The sequence below is a fragment of the Scyliorhinus torazame genome, chromosome 10 (genome assembly GCF_047496885.1).
Source record: "Scyliorhinus torazame isolate Kashiwa2021f chromosome 10, sScyTor2.1, whole genome shotgun sequence".
NCBI lineage: Eukaryota > Metazoa > Chordata > Chondrichthyes > Carcharhiniformes > Scyliorhinidae > Scyliorhinus > Scyliorhinus torazame.
The window spans coordinates 186,592,875-186,618,773 of NC_092716.1; the positions used below are offsets into that span (position 1 = coordinate 186,592,875).

General features: G+C 50.1%; 1 protein-coding gene across 3 annotated transcripts in view; it reads right to left on the reverse strand.

Moving 5' to 3' along the window:
• The window catches only part of phrf1 (PHD and ring finger domains 1), a 202,877-nt gene that overhangs the window by 77,059 nt on the left and 99,919 nt on the right, over positions 1-25,899 (reverse strand). For all 3 annotated transcript variants that reach the window (XM_072466131.1, XM_072466132.1, XM_072466133.1), the window contains exon 9: positions 1,313-1,451. In XM_072466131.1, coding sequence (XP_072322232.1) covers positions 1,313-1,451 — 139 coding nt within the window. The remainder of the gene's footprint in view (positions 1-1,312; positions 1,452-25,899) is intronic.

Genomic DNA, 25,899 nt, shown 5'->3' on the forward strand with positions numbered 1-25,899 from the left:
GTCAAGAGGGATGGGCTTTGATGGGAGGGTTAATGGTCGAGAGAGATGAGCTTCGATGGGAGGGTTAATGGTCAAGAGGGATGAGCTTTGACAGGAGGGTAAATGGTCGATAGGGATGAGCTGTGATGGGAGGGTTAATGGTCAAGAGGGATGGGCTTTGAAGTGAGGGTTAATAGTCGAGAGGGATGAGCTTTGATGGGAGGGCTAATGGTCAAGAGGGATGAGCTTTGATGGGAGGGTTAATGGTCAAGAGGGATGAGCTTTGAAGGGAGGGTTAATGGTCGAGAGAGATGAGCCTTGAAGGGAGGGTTAATGGTCGAGAGAGATGAGCTTTGATGGGAGGGTTAATGGTCAAGAGGGATGGGCTTTGATGGGAGGGTTAATGGTCAAGAGGGATGGGCTTTGAAGGGAGGGTTAATGGTCGAGAGGGATGAGCTTTGATGGGAGGGTTAATGGTCAAGAGGGATGAGCTTTGACAGGAGAGTAAATGGTCGATAGGGATGAGCTTTGATGGGAGGGTTAATGGTCAAGAGGGATGAGCTTTGACAGGATAGTAAATGGTCGAGAGGGGTGGGCTTTGACGGGAGAATCAATGACCGCGAGGGGATGGGCTTTGATCGGAGCGTTAATGGTCGAGAGGGATGAGTTTTGAAGGGACAGTAAATGGCCGCGAGGGAATGGGCTTTGACGGGGGAGTCAATAACTGAGAGGGGTGGGCTTTGACAGGAGCGTTAAGGGTCGAGAGGGGTGGGCTTTGGTTAAAGTTCGAGAGGGATGAGCTTTCTCGGGAGAGTAAATGGCCGAGAGGGATGGGCTTTGACGGGAGATTCAATGACCGCGAGGGGATGGGGTTTGATGGGAGCGCTAATGGCAAAGGGGATGGACTTTGATGGGAGGGTTAATGGTCGAGAGGGATGGGGCTTTGATAGGAGGGTTGATGGTCAAGAGGGATGAGCTTTGAGGGCAGAGTCAATGGCCGAGAGGAGATGGGCTTTGACGGGAGAGTCAATGACCGCGAGGGGATGTGCTTTGATGGGAGCGCTAATGGTCGAGGGGGATGGGCTTTGATGGGAGGGTTAATGGTCGAGAGGGATGGGGCTTTGATGGGAGGGTTAATGGCCGAGAGGGAATGGGCTTTGACGGGCGAGTCAATGGCTGACAGGGAATGGGCTTTGATGGGAGCGTTAAGGGCCAAGAGGGATGAGCTTTGATAGGAGAGTCAATGGTGGAGAGTAATGTGAATGTTTAAATCCAAGAGGCATTGGCTTTTGTATTCCTGGCATTTTGTATGCATGAAGCTAGTCATCATTACCTGTTCTTTTTCTACGTCTCTTTGTGGTTCGCGTTCGTGGAGCGAGGGGCCGATAATACACAGCTGTGTTTAAGCCAGCGACGACAGTTTCAATAGTTTCATCCAGCAGACTTGCATTCATCAGGTACTGCGGTACATGCTGTTGGTAAAAACCAGCACAGGTTACATTACAAGTTCTTAAGCACAGTTATTGTCTCTTATTGTGTATCGCTCAGTGCATTCTGGCAGTTGTAACCAGGGTGCTCAAGTCATCGTTTTCTTTTGGTATGACTGTGCTAAAAATGATAAAGAACATAAACCGCTTGTAACTTCTCTGACACCCAGGGACACATGGGTACTAGAGTAGGTTTAATCAAAAAAAATATACTTAGAACTACTTGGCACAAATCATGTGTTATGGGCCAGGGTTTAGAGAACCCCAAAGTGCATCATGGAGTTCACCTGACCCACAACATTTACTAGATTGTGGTATGGGAAGCACACGGCCCACTCTACAGGTGTGGTACAGCAGAAATGAAAACGTATTTTTTTCAAGCAACACAATGTTCATTCTATGAACTCAAGTTAACCTTTTTAAAAACATACAGTAAACATCTTAGCAACCATTAATTCAAATACAACCCCCAAAGAATACAATACTAAGTAATCCTTTAAGCTTTCTTTTTAACATCCATACGACTTAAAAACAAAACCTTTAACAGAAGCACATCAGGCTAAAGTCACTACTGAAAACATTTATAATTCTGAATTCACCAAATGATCAAGAGATACCCTTTTGATGGCAGAGAGAACAGCAGAACACCTGCTTGGTCTGGCTTCAGCTCCAACACTGAAAACGAAACAGAAACACACCCTGCAGCAAACAGCCTAAAACAAAAGTAAAAAGCTGACAGACAGCCCAGCTCCACCCACACTCTGACATCGCTGATAAACACCCATTTCTTAAAGGTACAGTTCTTTTTTTAAAAAATATTTTTTTAATTAAAGTTTTGCAAAGTTTTTCATAATAAATAGTAATAATCCTAACACAGCAAAATAGAGTGAACATTAACAGAGTGCAAAAAGAGAATATACAATAGCAATTGACTAGACGTGACCCCACGCGCCTCAGTCTTCCCACACCCTCCCAACGGAGCACTCACCCCCACTCCCCTACGAGTCACTACTGCTGACGTTTTAATTTTCCCTGAGAAGCCATCGGACGGTATTATGCCCCCGCTCAACAGCAGCAGCTCTGTACACTTGGCAAAATTATTTACACACATAAGTAGGCATCTGTTCGTGGTGTTGTCGTCCCTAGCTTCTCCCAGACGGAGTTCGCTGCCGTTGTCATCTCGTTCCGCTTCTGCGCACTTCCGCTTCTGCGGCCCTCCCGTCTTCCCCGTTTTCTCTGTTCCTGTGGACGCTAAGTTTGTTAACGTTTCCCAGCCTCACCCCTCCCCGACTCTCCTCTATTGTTCCGTCTCTTCCCTCTTACCCCCGCCCCCCCCGTGGCTCGCCTTTCCTTCCTCTTAGATTTAGCTGTCCCCCCCTTCTTCTGGTCTATCTCTCCCTCTCATGCTTTGGCTACTCTCCCCTGTTTCTTGGCTACCTGGCTATTCTTCTGCTTGTTTGTTGGCCACAAACAGGTCTCGGAACAATTGGGTGAATAGCTCCCACGTTCTGTGGAAGCCGCCGTCTGACCCTCGGATGGCGAGTTTGATTTTCTCCATTTGGAGAGATTCCGAGAGGTCGGACAGCTAGTCTGCAGCTTTGGGTGGTGCTGCTGACCGCCAGCCGAACAGGATTCTACGGCGGGCGATCAGGGAGACAAAGGCAAGGGCATCCGCCCTCCTCCCCAGGAATAGATCTGGCTGGTCTGAAACCCCGAAGACCGCCACTTTCGGGCATGGCTCCACCCTCACCGCCACCACCTTGGACATTGCCTCGAAGAAGGCTGTCCAGCACTCCACAAGTCTGGGGCAGGACCAGAACATGTGGGCGTGGTTGGCTGGGCCTCCTTGGCACCGCTCACATCTGTCCTCCACCTCCAGGAAGAACCTACTCATACGGGTTCTTGTTAAGTGGGCTCTATGTACCACTTTTAGTTGCGTCAGGCTGAGCATTACGCACGTGGAGATGGAGTTGACCCTATGCAGTGCTTCGCTCCAGAGTCCCCACCCTATTTCGATCCCCAGGTCCTCCTCTCACTTCATTCTTGTTGCGTCCAGTACGGTGTCGGCCCCTTCTACCAGTCGGTCATACATGTCACTACAGTTTCCTTTATCTAGTATGCTTGCGTTCAGTAACTTTCCAGTAGTGTCTGTCGTGGTGGTTGTGGGTATGTCCCGGTCTCCTTTCGTAGGAAGTTTTTTAGTTGCAGGTACCTTAGCTCGTTCCCCCTGGCTAGCTGGAATTTCTCTGTCAGTTCGCCCAGTGTTGCGATCCTGCCGTCCGTGTATAGGTCCCTGACTGTCAGTATCCTTCTGACCTGTCCCCACCTTTTGAAGGTGGCGTCAGTCAGCGCTGGCGTGAACCTACGGTTGTTGCAGATGGGAGCTTTACCCGACATTCTGGTCAGGCCAAATTGTTGCCGTAGTTGGTTCCAGGACTGGAGGGTGGCTATTGCCACCGGGCTGCTGGAGTGTTTTTTGGGTGGGGATGGGAGCGCCACCGTGGCGAGGACCCGGAGGGAGGTCCCCATGCAGGAGGCGTCTTCCGCGTGCACCCACTTGGCTTCTGGCTCCTTGATCCATCCCCTTATTCGCTCGACCTTCGGCGCCAAGTGATAAAGTTGTAGGTTTGGGAGGGCAAGCCCCCCCGTCGATTTTGTTTTTTTTAAGACCTTCTTTGGGATCCTAGCATTCTTCCCCCCCCCCCCCATACGAATGCCATGATTAGTTTGTCTAGTGCTTTGAAAAAGGCCTTGGGGATGTAGATCGGGATGGATCTGAATAGGAAGAGGTACCTGGGCAGCACGTTCATTTTGATCGTCTGGACTCTCCCGGCGAGGGAGAGTGGGAGCTTGTTCCATCATTGCAGGTCCTTTTTTACTTCCTCTGTCAGACTGGTGAGGTTTCATTTGTGGATCCCTTTCCAGTCATGGGCTATTTGGATACCCATGTAGCGGAATTTGAGCCGGGCTTGTTTAAAGGGCAGTCACGTTAGGGCTGCCCCACCTACTTGCGGGTGTACCGGGAAGATTTCGCTTTTGCTCATGTTGAGTTTGTAGCCCGAGAAGGCGCCAAACTCTTTCAGGAGCGCGATGATTCCGTCCATGCTGCTCTGTGGATCCGAAATGTAGAGGAGCAGGTCATCTGCATGAAGTGAGACTCTGTGCTCTCTGCCTCCCCTTCGGATCCCCCTCCAGCTTTTTGCTGCTCTGAGCGCGATTGCTAGTGGTTCGATCGCGAGAGCGAACATCAGTGGGGACTGTGGGCATCCTTGTCTGGTGCCCCTGTGCAGCTGGAAGTATCGGGAGTTGGTATTGTTGGTCCGTACGCTCACCATGGGAGCGTTGTATAGGAGCTTTACCGAGAAGGTGAACCCTGTTCCAAGCCCGAACCACTCCAGTACCTCTATGTGGTATTTCCATTTGACTCTGTCGAAGGCCTTTTCTGCATCTAGGGAGACGTTCACCTCTGGTGTTCTCTCCCCGGGGGGGATCATTATCACGTTCAGCAGGCGCCTGATGTTCGAGGTAAGCTGCCTACCTTTGACAAAGCCCGTCTGGTCCTCTGCGACCACCTCAGGTACACAGTCTTCTGACCTTTTGGCTAGGATTTTAGCCAGTATTTTGGTGTCTGCATTCAGCAGTGAGATGGGTCTGTATGACCCACATTCCGTTGGGTCTTTGTCTTTCTTAGGTATCAGCGAGATTGAGGCCTGTGCTAGCATGGGCGGCAGTGTGCTCCTCGCGAGCGAGTCTGTGAACATCTTCCGCAGGTGCAGGGTCAGTGCTGTCGCAAATCTTTTGTAGAAGTCCGCCGGGAACCCGTCGGGTCCTGGCGCCTTCCCCGCCTGCATGGAGCTATGCTGTCCATGATCTCTCCCAGTGCTGGTGGTGCTTCCAAGCCCCGTTTTTTGCCCTCCCCCACGACTGGAAAGTCTAGTCCATCAAGGAACCGTTTCATCCCAGACTCCTCCATTGGGGGCTCTAAGGTGTACAGCCCTTGGTAGAAGGCCTTGAAGGTTTTGTTGATCTTTTCTGGTTCTGTTTCTAGCGTCCGTCTGGTATCCCTGATTTGTGCAATTTCTCTGGTGGCTGCCTGCTTTCTCAGCTGGTGTGCCAACAGACGGCTGGCTTTGTCTCCGTGTTCGTATAGGGTCCTACGTGCCTGGCGAAAGGTACAGTTCTTAAGCACCCTTTTCTTAAAGGTACACACATAAGTAGGCATCTGTTCGTGGCGTTGTCGTCCCTTGCTTCTCCCAGACGGAGTTCGCTGCCGTTTTCGTCTCGTTCCGCTTCTGCGACCCTCCCATCTTCCCCGTTTTCTCTGTTCCTGTGGACGCTAAGTTTGTTAACGTTTCCCTGCCTCCCCCCTCCCCGACTCTCCTCTATTGTTCCGTCTCTTCCCTCTTACCCCCGCTCCCCCCGTGGCTCACCTTTCCTTCCTCTTAGATTTAGCTGTCCCCCCTTTCTTCCGGTCTATCTCTCCCTCTCATGCTTTGGCTACTCTCCCTGTTTCTTGGCTACCTGGCTATTCTTCTGCTTGTTTGTTGGCCACAAAAAGGTCTCGGAACAATTGAGTGAATGGCTCCCACGTTCTGTGGAAGCCGTCGTCTGACCCTCGGATGGCGAATTTGATTTTCTCCATTTGGAGAGATTCCGAGAGGTCGGAAAGCCAATCTGCAGCTTTGGGTGGTGCTGCTGATCGCCAGCCGAACAGGATTCTACGGCGGGCGATCAGAGAGGCAAAGGTAAGGGCGTCCGCCCTCCTCCAAGGAATAGATCTGGCTGGTCTGAAACCCCAAAGACCGCCACTTTCGGGCATGGCTCCACCCTCACCCCCACCACCTTGGACATTGCCTCGAAGAAGGCTGTCCGGCACACCACAAGTCTGGGGCAGGACCAGAACATGTGGGCGTGGTTGGCTGGGCCTCATTGGCACCGCTCACATCTGTCCTCTACCTCCAGGAAGAACCTTCTGGCGTGGGAACAGACGTGGGAGAGCCCTCCACACCGCCCCCCCCCCCCCCCCCCCCCCCCACCAACCCCGGTGCATGGAGAGGACCAGGAGCGGAGCCGGCAGATGCGCGAACCCGGTGAAGAAGGTCGAGAAGGTCCGGGAGGACACAATGGCGGCCAGAGATGAGCGGGAGGTGTGGGCCCAGTGGGCCAAAGAACTGCAGGAGCTCCTTAAAAACTGCTTCATGGAGCTGAAAATGGAGATGCTGGCCTCCCTGGAGAGAATTGTGGTGACCCAGAAGGCGCAGGAGAAGGAGATCAAGGAGGTGAGGAGGAAGGTGGCGGAGAACGAGGGCGAGATCTTGCGCCTGGCGGTGAAAGTGGAGGCGCATGGGGCGCTCCATAAGAGATGGCAGGAGAGGCTGGATGACCATGAGTGCAGGTCTCGGAGCCACAATCTGCAGATCCTGGGCCTTCCTGAAGGAGCGGAGGGGGAGGACGTGAGCACGTACGTGGCCACAATGTTGGGGACACTGATGGGCGCGGGGGCCTTCCCAGATGGGGCGCACAGGGTGCTCGCCAGAAAGCCGAGGGTAAACAAGCCACCGAGGGCGATGGTGATACGGTTTCAGCGCTTGGCAGACCGGGAGCGAGTCCTGCGGTGGGCGAAGAAAGAGCGGAGCAGTAAGTGGGAGAATGGCGAGATCCAAATTTACCAGGACCTGGGAGCTGAGCTGGCGAGGAGGCGTGCAGGTTTTAACCGGGCGAAGGTGGTCCGCCATGGTAAAGGGGTGAAGTTTGGGCTCCTGCACCCGGCGAGACTGTGGGTAACATACCAGGACAGGCACCACTAATTTGATACCCAGACGAGGCGTGGTCGTTCATCAGGCAGGAGAAGCTGGACCTGAACTAAGGGACTGTTGTATGGGGGTGAAATGTGCGGGTGGGGAGGGACCGAGGGGAGGACGGCGGGTAAAGCATAAGTTTATGGGCATGTCTGCCCGAGTTTGGTTGGGGGTTTTGTTGTTTGTTTTGCTTGTTTTCCAGGTGTTTTGTCTTCCAGGTGTTCGGTGCTAGGGGGTGGGAAACGCCCGGGACGGGCTGTCCGGCGCACGGGGAGGTCCCAGGTGGCGCTTGCCCCTAACCCTGCGGGGGGGGGGGGGGGGGGGGGGGCAGCCCGAAGGAGGCAACAAGTTAAGGGTTGGTAGATAGAGGCGGGAGCGACCGGGGTCAGCATGGGTGAGCTGACTCACGGAAGCAGGAGCCAGGTGAGGGGTATGGATGGAGAGTCGGGCGAGGGGGCCGCTGGGGGGGGGGGAGAAAGAGCTGGAGGAAGGAGGCGGGGGCACGCGGTTGGCCGAAAAAGGGAGATGGCTAGTCGGCAGGATGGTGGGGTGGTTACCCTCTCCCCCCCCACCCCCGACCAGGCTGATCACGTGGAACGTGAGGGGCCTGAATAGGCCGGTCAAGCTGTCCCGCGTGTTCTCGCATTTAAAGGGGTTGAAGGCGGACGTGGCCATGTTGCAAGAGACGCACTTAAAGCTCGCAGACCAGACGAGGCTAAGGAAAGGATGGGTGGGACAGGTGTTTCACTCGGGGTTAGACTCAAAGACCAGAAGTGTGGCTATTGTGGTCAGTAAACGAGTGGCATTTGAGGCGGAGAGCATCGTGGCGGATAAGGGGGGCAGGTACATAATGGTGAGTGGCAAGCTGCAGGGGGCCAGGGTGGTGTTAGTGAATGTATATACCCCGAACTGGGAGATGCGGACTTTATGAGGCACGTGTTGGGTAGGATCCCGGACTTGGGAGATAAGTCACCTGATTATGGGAGGGGACTTTAATACGGTCTTGGATCCGAGCTTGGATTGTTCCAAGTCCAGGTCGGGAAAGAGGACGGCAGCGGCCAGGGCCTTGTGGGAGTTCATGGCCCAGATGGGGGGAGTGGACCCTGGAGGTTTACGCGGCCAAGGACGAGGGAGTTTTCGTTTTTCTCCCATGTCCATAAAGTCTATTCGCAAATAGACTTCTTTGTGTTGAGTAGGGCGTTAATCGAGAGGGTGGAGGGGGTAAAATACTCGGCCATTGCGGTCTCGGACCATGCCCCGCACTGGATGGACCTGCGACTGGGGGCGGACGGGGTCACCACCTCTCTGACGACTGGATGTGGGGCTGCTGGCGGACGAAGAGGTGTGCGGGCGGATAAGGAGGAGCATTGAGAATTATGTGGGAGCGAATGACACAGGAGAGGTGACGGTGGCTTGGGAGGTTCTGAAGGCGGTCATTAGGGGAGAGTTAATCTCCATTAGGTCCCATAGAGAGGAGAGGGCGGAGAGGGAGAGACTGGTGGGAGAGATACTCAGGGTGGATAGGAGGTACGCGGAGGCCCCAGAGGGGGGGTTGTTGAACGAGTGCCGGAAATTACAGGCGGAGTTTGACCTGCTGTCCACGGGGAAGGCGGAGGCGCAGCTGAGGAAAGCGAAGGGGGCAGTTTATGAGTACGGGGAGAAGGCGAGTAGGATGCTGGCGCACCAGCTGCGCAGGAGGGTGACGGCCAGAGAGATTGGGGGAGTGCGGGATAGGGAAGGCAACGTGGTGCTGAGCCCAGAGAGGGTCAATGAAGTCTTATGGGAGTTCTACGGAAGCTTATAAGAGTCGGAACCCCCCCCCCCCCCCCCCCCCCCCCCGGGGAGGGGGAAGGGATGAGGCGGTTCATGGACCGGTTGAGGTTCCCAAGGGTGGAAGCAGAGCGGGTGCAGGGACTGGGGGCCCCGATTGGGTTGGAGGAGGTAGTCAGGGGGCTGGCGGGCATGCAGACGGGCAAGGACCCGGGCACGGACGGCTTCCCCGTAGAATTTTATAAGACATTCTCGGAGCTGTTGAGCCCGCTCCTGATGAGAACCTTCAATGAGGCAAAGGAGAAAGGGATCCAAGCTGCTGCATTGAGAGTTTGGCTCAAGATAGAACAGAGCTAGATGGGAAAATGGAATGTCAAATAGAGTTTTGTGTAAACTGGAATGTCAAGGCTTTGGAATCGCTTCTGCTTTTGCACTAGACAGTTTGCAGTAACAAGACACAGCCTTGGGAATGGTTCCTATTTCTAAAGATAACTATAACTAAGCTGAGAGCAACAGAATGCCGTAATTTAGGCCTCCTCTAAGGGGGCCGTCCTCAGAAAATAAACAGTGTCATATATTGTATATAAGCTACTGTCGGATGTATTAACTTTGGCTTGCTACTGTACCTCTCCGAAATACAGTGGTGCAGCCCCGGCCATGAATAAACGTATGTTGAAGTGACTTGGTGTTCGATTGATCATTTCATCCGGACTGAAGGGAAACAAATTCTCAGTATCAGGCCCCTGTAGCGAGTGTGTCCACAAACCGGCTACGGTCGGAATATTTCAGGCTGCATCGGGGGACGAGACAGGGGTGTCCCCTGTCCCCGTTGCTGTTTCCCCTGGCAATTGAGCCGTTGGCCATTGCGCTCAGGACTTCGGGGGATTGGAGGGGGCTGGTGCGCGGAGGGGAGGAGCACCGGGTCTCCCTCTACGCAGATGACCTGCTGTTGTACATTTCGGACCCGTTAGAGGGGATGGGGGAGGTCATGCGGATCCTGGGGGACTTCGGGAGGTTCTCGGGGTATAAGTTGAACGTGGGGAAGAGTGAGCTGTTCGTGGTCCACGGTAGGGGCCAGGAGGAGAGACTGAGGGAGCTCCCGCTCAGGATAGTGGAGAGGAGCTTTCGGTACTTGGGGATACAAGTGGCCATGAACTGGGATGCCCTGCACAGGCTCAACTTAACCCGGTTAGTGGAGCAGATGGAGGGAGAGTTTAAAAGGTAGGATATGCTCCCGCTTTCCTTGGCGGAACCGGTGCAGACTGTGAAGATGATGGTTCTCCCCAGGTTCCTCTTCGTATTTCAGTGCCTCCCCATTTTCATCCCCAAGTCCTTCTTTAAGCGGGTGAATAGGATTGTGACGGGATTTGTGTGGCCGAATAAAACCCCGCGAGTCAAAAGGGTATTCCTGGAGCGTAGCCGGGAAGGGGGGGGGGGGCATGATCAGGAAATGGATGATGGAGGAGGGGGCGGCGTGGGGGCGGTTGGAGGCGGGTCGTGTAGAGGCACCAGTCTAGGGGCACTTGTTACGGCTCCGCTGCCGTTCTCGCCGGCGCGATACACCACTAGTCCGGTGGTGACGTCGGCACTGAGGATCTGGGGGCAGTGGAGGAGACACAGGGGAGAGGAGGGGCCTCGGTGTGGACCCTGATACGGAATAACCACAGATTTACTCCGGGTAGGTTGGATGGGGGATACCAAGGCTGGTATAGGGCAGGTATTAGGAGGATGGCGGACCTGTTTATAGCCGGGACTTTCTCTAGCATGCAGGCGCTGGAGGAGACGTTCGGCCTACCCTCGGGGAATGCGTTCAGGTGCCTCCAGGTTCGGGACTTTCTTTGAAAGCAGGTGTGGACATTTCCGCTGCTGCTCCCTCGTAGGAACCAGGACAGGGTGGCATCTGGCATCTGGGTAGGGGAGGGGAAGGTGTCGGACATATATCAGGAGCTGCAGGAGGTGGAGGAAGCCTCAGTGGAGGAGTTGAAGGGCAAGTGGGAGGAGGAGCTGGGTGAGGAGCTGGATGAGGGCCTGTGGGCCGACACCCTGGGCAGGGTGAACTCCTCCTCATCATGTGCCAGGCTCAGTTTAATTCAGTTTAAGGTGGTGCATTGGGCACATATAACGGCGGCAAGAATGAGTAAGTTTTTTGGGGTGGAGGACAGGTGCCCGAGATGTGCAGGGAGTCTGGCGAACCATGCCCATATGTTTTGGGCATGCCCGGCGCTTAAAGAATTCTGGCAGGGGTTTGCGAGGGTGATGTCTAGGATTTTGGACACTCGGGTGAAGGCGAGTCCAACAGTAGCGATATTTGGAGTGTCGGAGGATCCGGGAGTGCAGGAAGCGAAAGAGGCCGAGGTACTGGCCTTTGCCTCCCTGGTAGCCCGGAGACGGATCTTGCTAATGTGGCGGGACTCAAAACCCCCGGGTGTGGAGACCTGGGTTTGCGATATGGCGGGGTTCCTCAGCCTGGAGCGAATAAAGTTCGCCTTGAGAGGGTCCTTGATGGGGTTCTCCCGGCGGTGGCAACCTTTCCTTGACTTTCTAGGGGAGCATTAAGTGTCAGTAGCAGCAGCATCCTGGGGGGGATGGGGGGCTTCAGGTGGGGGTACTGTTGATATGTGAGTTGGGCATGGAGGAAAAACCCACCTTGTTCTGTTAAAAAAAAAATTCTGTTGTGTAAGTAGCTTCACTGTAAGCTTTGGGATATGTTTATTGTTATTTTTTATTACTATCTGTATTTCTATTTTTGTTATGTAAATACGCTCATTGGAAAAACTTTAATAAAAGATTTTTATTTTTTTTATCTATCTATCGCAGATTTAAAATTAACACTTGTTCCAGCTTCAACTGCTGTTTGTGGGAAAGTTCCAAACCACCCTTTGAGTGAAGAAATTCTTCCTAACATCTCCTCTGAACGGTTTAGCCTAATTTTTAGTCTATGCCACCTAGTTTTAGAATCTCCAACCAGTGGAAATAGTTCTTCTTTATCTACCTTATTTTTCTGTTAATATCTTAAATACTTTGATCAAATCACCCTGAACCGTCAAAATTCTAGTGAAAAAGGGCTAATTTGTGTAATCACTCCTTCTAGCTTAACCCCTGTAGTTCAGATATAATTTTTATAAACCTTCACTGCACTCCCTCCAAGGCCAAAATATCCTTCCTACGGTGTGATGCACAGAACAGCTCACAGTGACTCCAAGTGGGATCTAACCAGGGTTTTACTTGGCCGCAGTATAATCCCGCTATCTTTATATTGCAATCCTCTAGATATAAAGGCTAGCATTCCATTAGCCTTTTTGATTATTTTCTGCACTCGTTCGTGACATTTTAAGGATCTATGCATCCGAACTCTCAAGTCTCTTTGGACATCCACTGTACCCAACCTCCATCCATTTAGAAAGTTTGTTGCTCTATCCTTTATTTGGTCCAAACCTCATACTTGCTTACATTGAATCTCATCTGTTACAATTTTACCCATTCACCTAGTCTGTCAATATCTCCTTGCAATGTTATGTTATCTTCCAGGCTGTCTATAATGGCACCTAACACTGTATCATCAGCAAATTTTGATATATGACTTCCTATGCTTTCATCCAAGACATTAATGAATGTGAATAATTGAAGCCCCAACACAGGTCCGTGATACACGAGTCACCTCGTGCCAATTAGAGTAATTACCCATCACCTCACTCTGTCATCTGCCAATCAACCAACTTCCTAACCATGTCAATAATTTATGCTCAACTCCGTGAGCTTCCACTTTAGTTAAGTCTCTTATGTGGGACTTTATCAAATGCCTTCTGGAAGTCCATATAAATAACATCCATGGACATTCCCTGTCCACTACCGTAGTCATCTCTTCAAAAAAATTCAAGTCAGACACGACCTTTCCTTCACGAATCCATGCTGGCCCTCCCTGTTCAACCAACATTTTGAGATGTGTTCAGGTCCCCCACCCCTGATTATAGACTCCAGCAATTTCCCCACCACAGATGTTAGGCTAATTGGTCTGCAATTCCTGGTTTCTTCCTTTCATATGTGCAATTTTCCAATCCAGAGGGACTACTGCTGAATCTAGGGAACTCTGGGAGATTATAGGTAGGGCATCGACAATGTGCTCCGTTACTTCCTTTAACACCCTCAAGTGGAAACCGTCAGGTCCTGGGGATTTGTCACTCTTTAGTTCCATTAATTTCCGAGTTAGCTGCACTTACATTAATTGTATTAAGTCCCTGTCATCTATCAACTGTTAATTTTTTGGGACTTCTGGCAAGTTATCCTCCTTTTCAACTGCAAATACGGAGGTAAAGTAATTGTTCAACATGTCTGCCATTTCCCCATTACCACTGACAATATCTCAATTTTCACCTTTTAGTGGGCCGACATCCACTTTCCCTTTATAACACTAAAATTTCTTCTTACTGATTTTTTTGTCTCTTGCGAGTTTCCTTTCATAATCCCTTTTAGTAGCTCCTACGAATTGCTTTATGACTATTTGTTGGTCTTTGTATCTATCCTATTCGTCCGGATCTGTACTATGTTTTTCATGTTGGTAAGTCCCCTGGTCCCCTTTTAGTTTTATGCTGTCCTGGACCTCTTTAGTTGTCCATGGCTGTTTTTTTGGTGAAGTGGAGTCTTTTCCTCTCAGGAGTATATACTCACTCTGTATCTTTAAATATTCACCACTGATCTTCAGGCGTTTGACCCATTAACAGATCTTCCAAGTTAACCGTGAACAGTCTCTTTCTCATCCCATTAAAGTCAGCTAACATCTGAATTGTGCTTTTCACTTTCAAACGCTACACCGTGTTCAATTATGTTGTGATCATTATTTGATACATGTTCGCGCACAGTTCGGCTACTAATTTAATTTGGCTTATTACTCATAACTAAATCTAATATTGCCTGTCCCCTTGTTGCATCTGGAACATTTTGCTGCAGGAAACTACTTCGGACATATTCCAGAAATTCACTACCTTTCTGACAGGTGCTTCTCTGCCCCTCCTAATCTATGTGCAAGTTAAATCCCCCATTAATACTGCTTTGCCTTTGCCACACAGTTGCCTAATTTCTGCATTTATGCAATCAAATGCCTCAGAACTGCTACCAGGGAGTCAATAGACAACACCCATTACAGTGTTAGATCCTTTTTTGTTCCTCAGTTCCACCCATATGGGTGGAAATGCAAATTGACCAATTACGATCCCAGCAATCTACTCTCATAATCACAAAGTGGAAGGCATTGTTCACTCTGCTATCAAGTGGCACTTACATAACAATACATAGCAATAACCTGCTCACTGAAGCTCAGTTGGGTTCCACAAGAGCAACTTTGCTCCTGACTTCATTACAGACTTGGTCCAAACAGACAAAATAACTGAATTCCAGAGGTGAGGTGAGAGTGACTGCTCTTGACAGCAAGGCAGTTTTTGACTGAGCGTGGCATCAAGGAGCCTTATCAATTGAAGTCAATGGGAGCTCTCCACTGGTTGGAAACAAATCTTGAAGAAAGATGGCTGTAGTGTTGCGAGGCCAATCAGGTATTCCTTAGAGTAGCCTCCTAGGCCCAATTATCTTCACCTGCTTCATTAATCACCTCCCCTCTATCATAAGATCAGAAGTGGGGATGCTTACACAATGTTCAGGACCATTCATGATTCCGTAGCAGTCAATGTTCATATGCAGAAAGCTTGCTTGATCAGGGCACCTCACCCATCAAATTAAAGAATCACTGAAGCACAGGCTCCTTCGGCAGCATCTTCCAAATCCATAATCTCTACCTACAAGGTCAAGGTCAAGAGATGCATGGGAAACACCATCACCTTCAAGGTCCCCTCAAAACCACACCATCTTGATCTGGAACTGTGGAAGGGAAATTAATGAGTTGCCAATTTAGAAGCATGGTGGGAAATGCTTGACTCTAGTTAACACTGCTTTTTAGCGAAAATGCTGAAATATTCTGGTCTTGGCCTTATTATGAAAACACATTGTCCTCCGAAAGATAACAAAATGTGTACTCGAATTGTTTTTAGCCAAGGGCAAGAACATACGTACTACGTATTTCAGCTTACCTACTTTCCAAGGTCTATTTAATATAAACATGGCTGTTTACTTCAAACTGTGATTTCAGACTATAAAACATGCTGTCTTCAATCGAATTTCAGAGTGCAGTGCACTAGCTTTTGCAGCTGGAACACTCTCTCTCCGCAAATATATTTATGTAAATACATTTCCATAAATCGAACCTCGAGGAATTTGTCTTTATTATGATTTCCACGACAAATTGGCGTAGTCGTTGCAGTTTCCCTAATTTAACGGGAAGCGAACCCCAGAAACGAATCTCTAAACAGGACTCTCTCAGCTGAAAGGGAGAGATCCATAGCGTGACCCCAGCTGAAAGGGGGGTCGGCGGCTCGGCAGCCTTAATTACTGGCCAGTGACTCATGCTAGGAGAGTTATCTTAATGAATAAATTAATGATAGCTGCATGGAAAGAAAAAGGTGCCTTAGAGACTACATTTTTTTTTAACGCCTTCGAGGTTCGTGAAAGGATAAACACCGGTGTGCGCTCCCTGTAGTATTTGTAAATGATTTCCGCGGTCGTTGTTATTGTTATATATATGTTCTAAAGTATTTTGCAGAAGGAACGATGAGCAATAAACTCGACACCCCCTCACCGGTCGTCCCGAATCCTCGGTAAAGTCATCCGGAGCGAGAAAGAAGGTGAACTCCTTAAAGAGGACAGATAAGGGAGTTAAAATGAGTAAGAAAATGAAAAGAAACAATCGTAAAGCAACGCAATGAGGTAGGAAAACCTATATGTCCCGCATAGGAATCTAATGAAGCTGACCCCCTCTCGAAACAAAAAACAGGGGAGTAAAAGTAAATCGAAGATTTAAAAGCGTTACAGATGGGTTCCTGTAGAAAAAGGAATTCAGATTTGTGTGTGAGTGAAGGCTAACGGTTAACTGTGATATTTGTGAGCTGTGAGAATCTGTGTGTTTTGCTTAACCAATTAATTTTAGTCAAAGCATGAAGTACTAAGTGGGCTGTATTTTTTATCATCTGTCATTGTGAGTCAGAGTCAGAGATTATAACTTTAGTGATTTTTGTTGAGATTTCTCTAATGAACGAAAACATTGGAAATTATGATCAGTTTAAAAGAAAGTGCCTTTCCGAATAAAAGTTATTGAATATGAATAAGTTTTTAGATTAAGTGAAAAAACGTAAATGGCATCATGCCAACTTCTCCTCCCCTTAGATTCTGCAGGAAACATTAACCATTTCAGCAGACAGTTGACCTTTTCTGAATTGACAAAGAAAAATATACGTCTCTAAGAATAGCTAATGCCTATAAAATCAATCATTGGAAATTGACTTAAGTGTGTGCTATTTATTACCCCCTCCCAGGGGATGTTTTGCTGCTTCTAAAACACTCTTATGGTGCATCTTGGTCAGCTTTGAAGGATGGGATTGCAGTCCCACCTGGTATAAACGGGGACTGGGCTCACAATGATGAACATTTAAATGAAGGAAATGAGTCCCTTGAACACTGGTTAGCAAATAGGGGGAAAGAGGCTATTATGCAAGGGGCCAAGAAGCATTGAACCCCCAGGAAGGATGTACCGCAACTAGCGACACCTGACCCTATTAGGCAGGCAGACACTCAGCAAATTAGGAACGGTAACACATTGCATTGATAATGGAATGTTTATAGAACTGTCTCAAATACGAGCTCACCAGCTGCAAAATTTAATAACTTCTGAGCCTGCGCCCGATCGCTCTGTGCCTGTGTTCTATGCTGGCAGCTGAGCGTTAACCCTTACAGTACCACTGTTAAAAAAATAAATTTTTTAATTGTAGGAAGTCTTACAAAAGATGAAAGACCCTTGGGCACACCTGACAGAGTCCAGATGAGAGAATATAGTAACCCATTGCACAGCTTGGTATGCTCAGGAGGATGAGCGCGCATACAATTTACAAACGCAAAGTCACTTAGGACAGCAGACATCATTGCATGTCACTCCTTTTTATTTTTAGGTGTTGTGGGATTAGGAATGTTAGTACAGTTGACCCATAGACAGAAGGACCTTTTTAGGATGGGTTTAACTTCAGGACCCTATTTAACATTGGCCGTAAGACATCCCGCTAAGGCAAAGCAAATAGGAGAAGTGATCAAAGAGGCCAAAGGAAAAAAGTAATACATGGGATTTATATTGAAATGGACGGACAAAATTGCCTGATCGAATTTTATGGCAAACAGGAGGGCAAAGTGACCTGGAAAGAGGAGCAATGGCCCGCTACATTTGAAAGACAACAACCACCCCAAAAGAGCCATCATTTACTCCCTTCAATTCTGGCCCAGGTACCGGCACATCTATGGGCCCAGCATAAAAATCATACTGGAAAGGTACATTCTGCCCCAGCGCATAGGGTGCAGTTACAGAAGAGCGTTGCCCTGCCCTGCTTGAAACAATGCCGGTTGGCACCAGAAGCAGAAAAAGGGATAGAGGGAGTGATCAATGCACTATTACAGCAAGGGGTGCTGAAGAGAACACAAAGCCCCTGTAACACCCCTATACTCCCCATTCCAAAAGTAGGAAGACCCAACGAGTGGCGATTTGTGCAAGATCTCAGAGCCGTCAATAAAATTGTTATCCCTATTGCCCCATTGGTGCCGGACACAAATGTTATTTTGTCGTCTATACCACCAACAGCAGACACCTTTTCTGTCATAGATTTATGCTCAGCCTTTTTCTCCATACCATTGCACCCAGACAGTCAATATCTATTTGCTTTTACATATCGGAATCAGCAGTACACTTGGACGCGCCTCCCGCAGGGCTACACAGAAAGCCCGGCAGTATATGCTGCGGCGATTAAAAAAGACTTGGATGAGTGCCAGTTGACAGTTCAGTATTTGGGATTTCAACTTCAGCAAGGACAGCGGAGGCTTGGGTCTGAAAGAACACAGGCTGTAGCAAGGGTTCCAACTCCGCGTACAAAAAAGGAAATCCTCACCTTCCTCGGCACAGTGGGCTATTGCAGGCAGTGGATGCCAGACTATAGAGAAATGGACGCAGTACTGCGCAAAGCTACCCTACAGGATGTCCCTTCAGTTATTACCAGAGAGGGAGCAAGCATTTTGTAGTTTGAAACAAGCCATGATTAGCGCCCCTGCCTTGGGACTTCCTAATTTCAGCAAGCCCTTTACTCTATGTGAATAAAGCAGGGGGATTTGCAACAGGGGTCCTGGTGCAGGAGCATGGAGGAGGGAAACGACCCCCTGCCTATTACTCGGTCACCCTATGTGCAGTGGTAACGGGTATGCCAAGTTGCCTAAAAGCAGTAGCAGCCACAGCCGCCATAGTAGAAAAATCAGTGCCCCTTGTACTCGACCACCCGTGTACAGTATTGGTTCCTCACTCTGTTTTGCTGCTGCTTAATTCATCCGCAACGCAGCATTTTACAGCAGCTCGATGTTGTGATATACATCAGCATATCATGGTGCAATCACACACACACACTGACGGACATACAGTAGGACCAACCAGCATACACAACATCGCAGCCAATCACCAGAGAGAGCACAAGCACTATAAAGACAGGGGACACCAGAGTTCCCGCTCATTCTAGCAGCAGCCAGCTCAGAGCACAGAGATCACAGCCTGCCTCTCAGACATTCACCATGTGCTGAGTGCCTCACCTAGATAGTGATAGGACAGGGTCCACAGATAAGCTGGTAATGCACGTACCCAAGCTTACAGTATGTTATTACAGTTGAGTTGTTAATAAAATAGAGTTGCACCATCTCCAGCCGTGTTGACCTGTTTGCAGACCAGAACACCCAACACGACATGGTTCCAGGAGTGGACGCATACTCGCCCTGTGAGACCTACCTGCAACTTATCAGTAATCCGCCATCCTGCAGCATGGAGAACATCAACCCGCCGCCGCCGCTACGCATCGCTGGCAAACTCAGGGTGAATTGGAAGCTTTTTAAACAGCGCTTCCAGCTCTTCCTAGAGGCCACAGACAGGGAGAATGCATCGGACATCAGGAAGATTGCCCTTCTTCGCTCCACGGCAGGGCAACACGCCATCCACATCTTTAACTCCCTTACATTCGTGGACGGCGAGGACAAAACCAAATACAAGACGGTGCTCCTAAAATTTGATGAACACTTCAGCGTTGAAGTTAACGAAAGCTTCGAAAGGTACCTGTTCCAGCAGCGCCTGCAGGGTAAGGACGAGCCTTCACCCTAGCCACGGCCATCGAGACCTGCGTCCTGCATGAGAACGCCACCAGCCGGTACTCACACATCCAGACGGCTGAAACGGCACGACAGCTGGTCCAGATGATCGAGTACCTCCCGGCCCACGGCCCGGAGGAGGGCGGCCATTTTGCGCGCTTTCCGAGGCCTCCCGCGCTTGTACCAACAAAGGAGGGGACGTTGACGCGGAGGAACGCGATGCGCAGGCGCGCACTAAGCAAGACCGCACCACGCATGCACGGTGGCACAACGAATGCACTGGCGTCATGACGTGTGGCAACTGTGGCTCCGCCCATTTAAAACGGCAATGTCCGGCCAAGCGCGACAATGCCTACTCTGTGGCAGGCTTGGCCACTCCGCTGCCTGCTGTCGAGCACCTCAGCCTGCCAACTCGTAACAGTTTAACCAGCCTAGCAGAAATGTTCGGGCAATTCGACCCACGTTCACCGAGTCCGATCCTGACATCATACAGACCAGTGACACTGAGGACAGGGAGCCTTTCCGCATTGCTGTCATCAACAAGAACAAGCTGTCCCCGAGTCGAACGCACCTACCGCTGTCGGTGCACAGCACTGATCCGGACGACAAGTGGTGTGCCACCCTGACGGTCAACCGATCCCAGATCACATTCCTCCTGGACACGAGTGCTTCCGCAAATCTCCTCGCATGGTCAGCACTTCAAACCCTGAGGGTCAAGCCAGCAATTCTTCCATCCATCTGTCAACTGGTCGACTATAATGGCAACGTCATCCCCGCCACGGGGTCGTGCCAACTCGAAGTAACGTACAACTCACGTAAAGCCATCCTACCCTTCGAGGTTGTGGGCTCTTCAAAGGCCGCTCTGCTAGGCGCACAGGCGTGCAAACTCCTCCACCTCGTTCAGCGAGTACACGCTCTCTCTCCAGAAGGCACGCCTGACTTCCAAGATGCGGAATTGAGGGCGCAAATAAACTCAATCACCTCTCACAACCAGGATACTTTTGAGGGCATGGGTACACTGCCCTACACATACAAAATCCTGCTCAAACAGGATGCCACCCCGGTAGTTCATGCACCTCGCAGAGTCCCAGCACCCCTCAAGGACCGCCTCAAGCAGCAGCTGCAGGACCTTCAGGATCAAGGAGTGCTTTCCCGGGTAACGGAGTCGACTCCATAGGTCAGCTCCATGGTGTGCGTCAAGAAGCCTTCCGGCGAGCTCCGGATCTGTATTGACCCGAATGACTTAAATCGCAAAAGAATGTGGGAACATTACCCTATACCCAAACGTGAGGAGATAACGTGCGAGATAGCTCGGGCAAAAATATTCACCAAGCTTGATGCCTCAAAGGGCTTCTGGCAGATTCAATTGGATCAGTCCAGCAGGAAGCTGTGCACCTTCAACACTCCATTTGGCAGATACTGCTACAATAGGGTGCCATTTGGAATCATATCGGCCTCTGAAGTTTTCCATCGCATCATGGGACAGATGATGGAGGGCATCGAAGGCGTGCGCATCTATGTGGACGATATCATTATTTGGTCTACCACACCGCAGGAGCATATCAGTCACCTCCAACGCGTCTTTCAACGGATACGGGACCAGGGCCTGCGCCTTAACAGAGCAAAATGTTCTTTTGGCCAAACCAAGCTCAAGTTCTTGGGGGACCACATCTCCCGGTTGGGTGTGCGGCCGGATCCCGACAAGGTGGCAGCCATCACGGCTATGCAGAAGCCGACAGACAAGAAGGCGGTGCTACGCTTCCTAGGAATGGTCAACTTCCTGGGAAAATTCATCCCTAACCTCGCTTCCCACACCACAGCTCTCCGGCATCTTGTCAGGAAGACAACTGAATTCCAGTGGCTTCCCACCCACCAGCGTGAATGGGAGGAGCTCAAGGTCAAGCTCACCACCGCCCCGGTACTGGGGTTTTTTCGATCCTGCAAGGGAGACGAAGATCTCGACCGACGCCAGCGAGTCTGGCATTGGGGCGGTCCTCCTGCAACGGGATGATACCTCATCATGGGCCCGTCGCCTATGCGTCACGTGCCATGACCCCCACAGAGGAGCGCTATGCGCAAATTGAGGAGGAGTGCCTAGGCCTGTTGACTGGCGTTGACAAGTTCCACGACTATGCGTATGGCCTTCCCCAGTTCACTGTGGAGACCGACCATCGCCCGCTGGTTGACATCATCCAAAAGGACCTTAATGACATGACCCCTCGCCTCCAGCGCATTCTGCTCAAACTCCGGAGGTATGACTTCCAACTTGTATACACCCCGGGCAAGGAGCTGATCATAGCTGACGCTCTGTCCAGGGCAGTTGACACTCCGTCCGACCCAGAGGGGTTCGTTGGCCATGTCGACGCACATGTAGCCTTCACTTCTGCCAATCTGCCGGCCACTGACGAACGCCTTGCCCACATTCGCCGTGAGTCTGCGGCTGACCCCCTTCTGCAACGTGTGATGCGCCACATTACAGACGGGTGGCTCAAGGGACGATGCCCACAGTTTTACAACATTCGGGACGACTTGGCAGTCGTTGATGGTGTCCTCCTGAAGCTGGACCGGATCGTGATCCCACACAGCATGCACCGGCTTGTCTTAGAACAGCTGCACGAAGGCCATCTCGGCATTGAGAAGTGCCGGCGGAGGGCCCGAGAGGCTGTATACTGGCCGGGAATAAATGAGGACATTGCCAACACTGTGCTCAATTGCCCCACCTGTCAGCGGTTCCAGCCGGCACAACCACGTGAGACCCTTCAGCCCCATGAGTTGGTCACGTCCCCCTGGTCGAAGGTGGGCGTGGACCTGTTTCATGCGCTCGGCAGGGACGACATCATCATCATCGACTACTTTTCCAGCTATCCTGAGGTCATACGCCTGCACGACACCATGTCATCGGCTGTTATCCGGGCCTGCAAAGAGACCTTTGCTCGCCACGGCATTCCGCTCACCGTGATGTCAGACAATGGCCCCTGCTTCACGAGTCAGGAATGGTCTTCCTTCGCCAGCTCATACAACTTCACACACGTGATGTCCAGTCCCCTGCACCCTCAGTCAAATGGCAAAGCAGAGACGGGCGTCCACACTGTAAAAAGGCTGCTGATGCAGGATCTCACTTCTGCCTCGCCTTGCTGGCCTATCGCTCGGCCCCACTGTCGACGGGCGTATGGCCGGCCCCACTGCTTAAGGGTCGCACCCTCAGGACCACTGTGCCGTCCATTCACGTCCCAGACCTCAACCATGCTCCGGTACTTCGGCGGATGCAACAAGAGCGTGAGCAACACAAAGCGGCTCATGATGCTCGGGCGACTGATCTTCCTGCCCTGGTCGCTGGAGATCATGTCCGCATACATCTTCCGGAGGGTGGCTGGTCGGCAACCGCTGAGGTCCTTAGACAGGTGGCTCCCCGCTCGTTTCTGGTTTGTTTGCCTGATGGCTCCATTCGCCGCCGCAATCGCGTGCCCTTCGTCTGGTTCCACGCTCGCTACGAAATTCTGCACCGGTGCCACGCCCTCCTGTTGTCCCTGACATGGACTTTGTTGAGCTTCCGGATACCCTGCCTCCTCCTCACTCGACCGTGGCCCGGCCCATTCCTCAGCCGGTGGATCATGAACCACCCTTGAGGCGGTCAACCCGAATTCGTCGCCCACCCCAAAGACTTGATTTATAAACCTTGCACTATTGGACTCACTGACTTGTTCTGCCGTACTGTTTAGAGTTTTTCATCGTTTGTTAATAGCATTTGTTTCGTTCTTGGTGTAACATAGTTTTCCTCTGCACCTGGCACCTTCCCGTGTATATAGCATAGCCACATGTACATTATGATGTAAATAATGCACACACATGATCAGACACACTCACTACACTTTATTTATTCTCATGTAGGCACATATTCTTTGCGAAAAGGGGGGATGTCACGATAAACATCAGCATATCATGGTGCAATCACACACACACACTGACGGACATACAGTAGGACCAACCAGCATACACAACATCGCAGCCAATCACCAGTGAGAGCACACGCACTATAAAGACAGGGGACACTACAGTTCCCACTCATTCCAGCAGCAGCCAGCTCAGAGCACAGAGCTCACAGCCTGCCTCTCAGGCATTCACCACGTGTTGAGTGCCTCACCTAGATAGTAATAGGACAGGGTCCACAGATAAGCTGGTAATGCACGTACCCAAGCTTACAGTATGTTATTACAGTTGAGTTGTTAATAAAATAGAGTTACACCATCTCCAGCCGTGTTGACCTGTTTGTATGTAGACCAGAACACCTAACACGACACTCGACACACTGGGTACGAGGTAATCCTCCTCTCGAAGACTAACTTTATCCACAAGCGAGCACCAGCTTTCAACCCTGCTACACTCTTACCAACGCCCTTGGAAGAACATCTGTTTCAACATGACTGTGCACACAATTGGTTGTAGCCACCACAACCCCACGCCCTGATTTATTGATTCACCCACTCGAAAATCCAGACATCATCATTTTCACTGATGGGTCAGAGAACCGACCAAATGATACGACCCTCCTCGCCAGCTATGCAATAATAACTCCATTCGAGATAGTGGAAGCTTTTGCTCTGCCTTCGGGAACATCTGCCCAAGCAGCTGAGTTATTCGCGCTTACTAGGGCATGTATTCTAGTTAAAAGTAAGACAGTCAATATTTATACTGATTCTCGATACGCTTTTGGGTTGGTACACGATTTTGGTCAATTATAGAAAAACAGGGGTTTCATAACTTCCTCCGGCCAACCTATCAAACATGCTAAATTGGTTTTAAACTTACTAGATGCTGTTCAGCTGCCCAGCAAGATAGCCGTTTTAAAGTGCAAAGCACATACTACTGCCGACGATGAAGTCTCCAGTGGTAATAGATTTGCTGATAAAATAGCCAAACAAGTGGCTCTGAAACAGCAGGCAAGCTGCTGTAGTAGAACTTCCGTCCACCAGAACAGAACCAAAGTTAAAGCAGGAGCAAGCCTCCCCACAGGAGCATCGCTCCTGGCTCAAAGCCGGTTGTTACCAAGACAGCCATCAGATCTGGGTCCACCCTGATACCCGCGCAGCATGCCCCAGGAGTCTGTTTTTGCCACTATGCCGCCTTGCCCATGTGGGCAAAGGAGGGATGACACATGCAATATGTCAACAATGGTATGCTCCAGGTATTACGGTAACAATTGAAAAAGTAGCCCGTACATGTATGATTTGTCAGAGGAATAATCGGGGCAAAACACCCGCTGTCTTTGATCATCTCCCACAGCCCGAAATGCCTTTTGAAAATTTGCAGAAAGATTTTATACACATGTCGATGGCTAAGGGATTTAAATACATGCTGGTGATAGTGGACATGTTTTCACGGTGGGTAGAGGCTTTTCCAACCAAAAGAGATGATGCTAGAACAGTGGTAAATATTCTATTGAAGGAAATAATACCTAGGTTTGGAATACCGATGAGTATTAACAGTGACAGGGGAACTCATTTCACTAGCAAATTGACCAAAACCCTACCAGAAGCCATGGGATTTGATTGGAAATTGCATATCCCATATCAGCCGCAATCCTCAGGAATGGTGGAACGGGTGAATGGAATAATTAAAACTGCAGTTACAAACGTGTGTCAACATAATGGGCTGCTATGGCCAGATGCCGTACTCATAGTAATGTATGCCCTGAGAAATCAGAAAAATCGTAATACAGGTTTAACCCCGTATGAGATATTAATGGAATGTCCCATGACAACTGGAACTAAACCCCCAATGACTCCAGCAGCAGTAGCCTTAATATGGGCAGATGAGGCATCACTAAAATATGCCCAGGCCATGTGTGAAACCGCTGAAAAAAAACATGAAAAGGTGCGACAGGCTCAGATGCATCCAAAAGAGGGAAATACACACCCTTTAAATCTGGAAATCAAGTATATGTGAAAGCACTAAACAAAGATTATTTTTCTCCTAGGTGGAATGGACCCTCCCAAGTGCTGCTAACAACCCGAACAGCCGTTAAAGTAAAAGGAAAGCCAGCTGGGATCCACGGAACTCGTGTAAACTACATCATACGGAACTTTGCAAGTACTAGCGAAACGCTAACCTGAAGAAAACGCCGTTGATGTTTTTATATTATCATATTAATCCAACATCATGTAGAGGGTAAACTGAACACTAACACCTTAATATACATGTCTCACTCATACGCAGAGAGGGTAAATAAATCCATTTGTTGGGTTTGTGCACAAATTCCCAGATGCTTGGGGGAGGGCATCCCCGTGCGACCCATCCCTTTCACCAGTAAAGAGATAGCAGAATGGGCTTGAAGACAAAATAGTACAGGACGTGGTGAAGATACACGGAATATGTTAGATTGGAGATTAGCTGGATATGATTTAAATTGGTTTGAGGAATGGTGGGGGCCTAGATTTAATGTAACACGCCAACCGCCCTGTTTGATCCTTCCCAATTACACTGGAGTCCCAAAAGGTAGCATATGCTTTAGGAAACATAAAACATATGGGACCTACCCAGGCGGCACGAGTCAGTGCAATCAGACTTTGAATTGGCAACCCCATATGCTCCGTCTTACAGTTAAAGGGCTATTC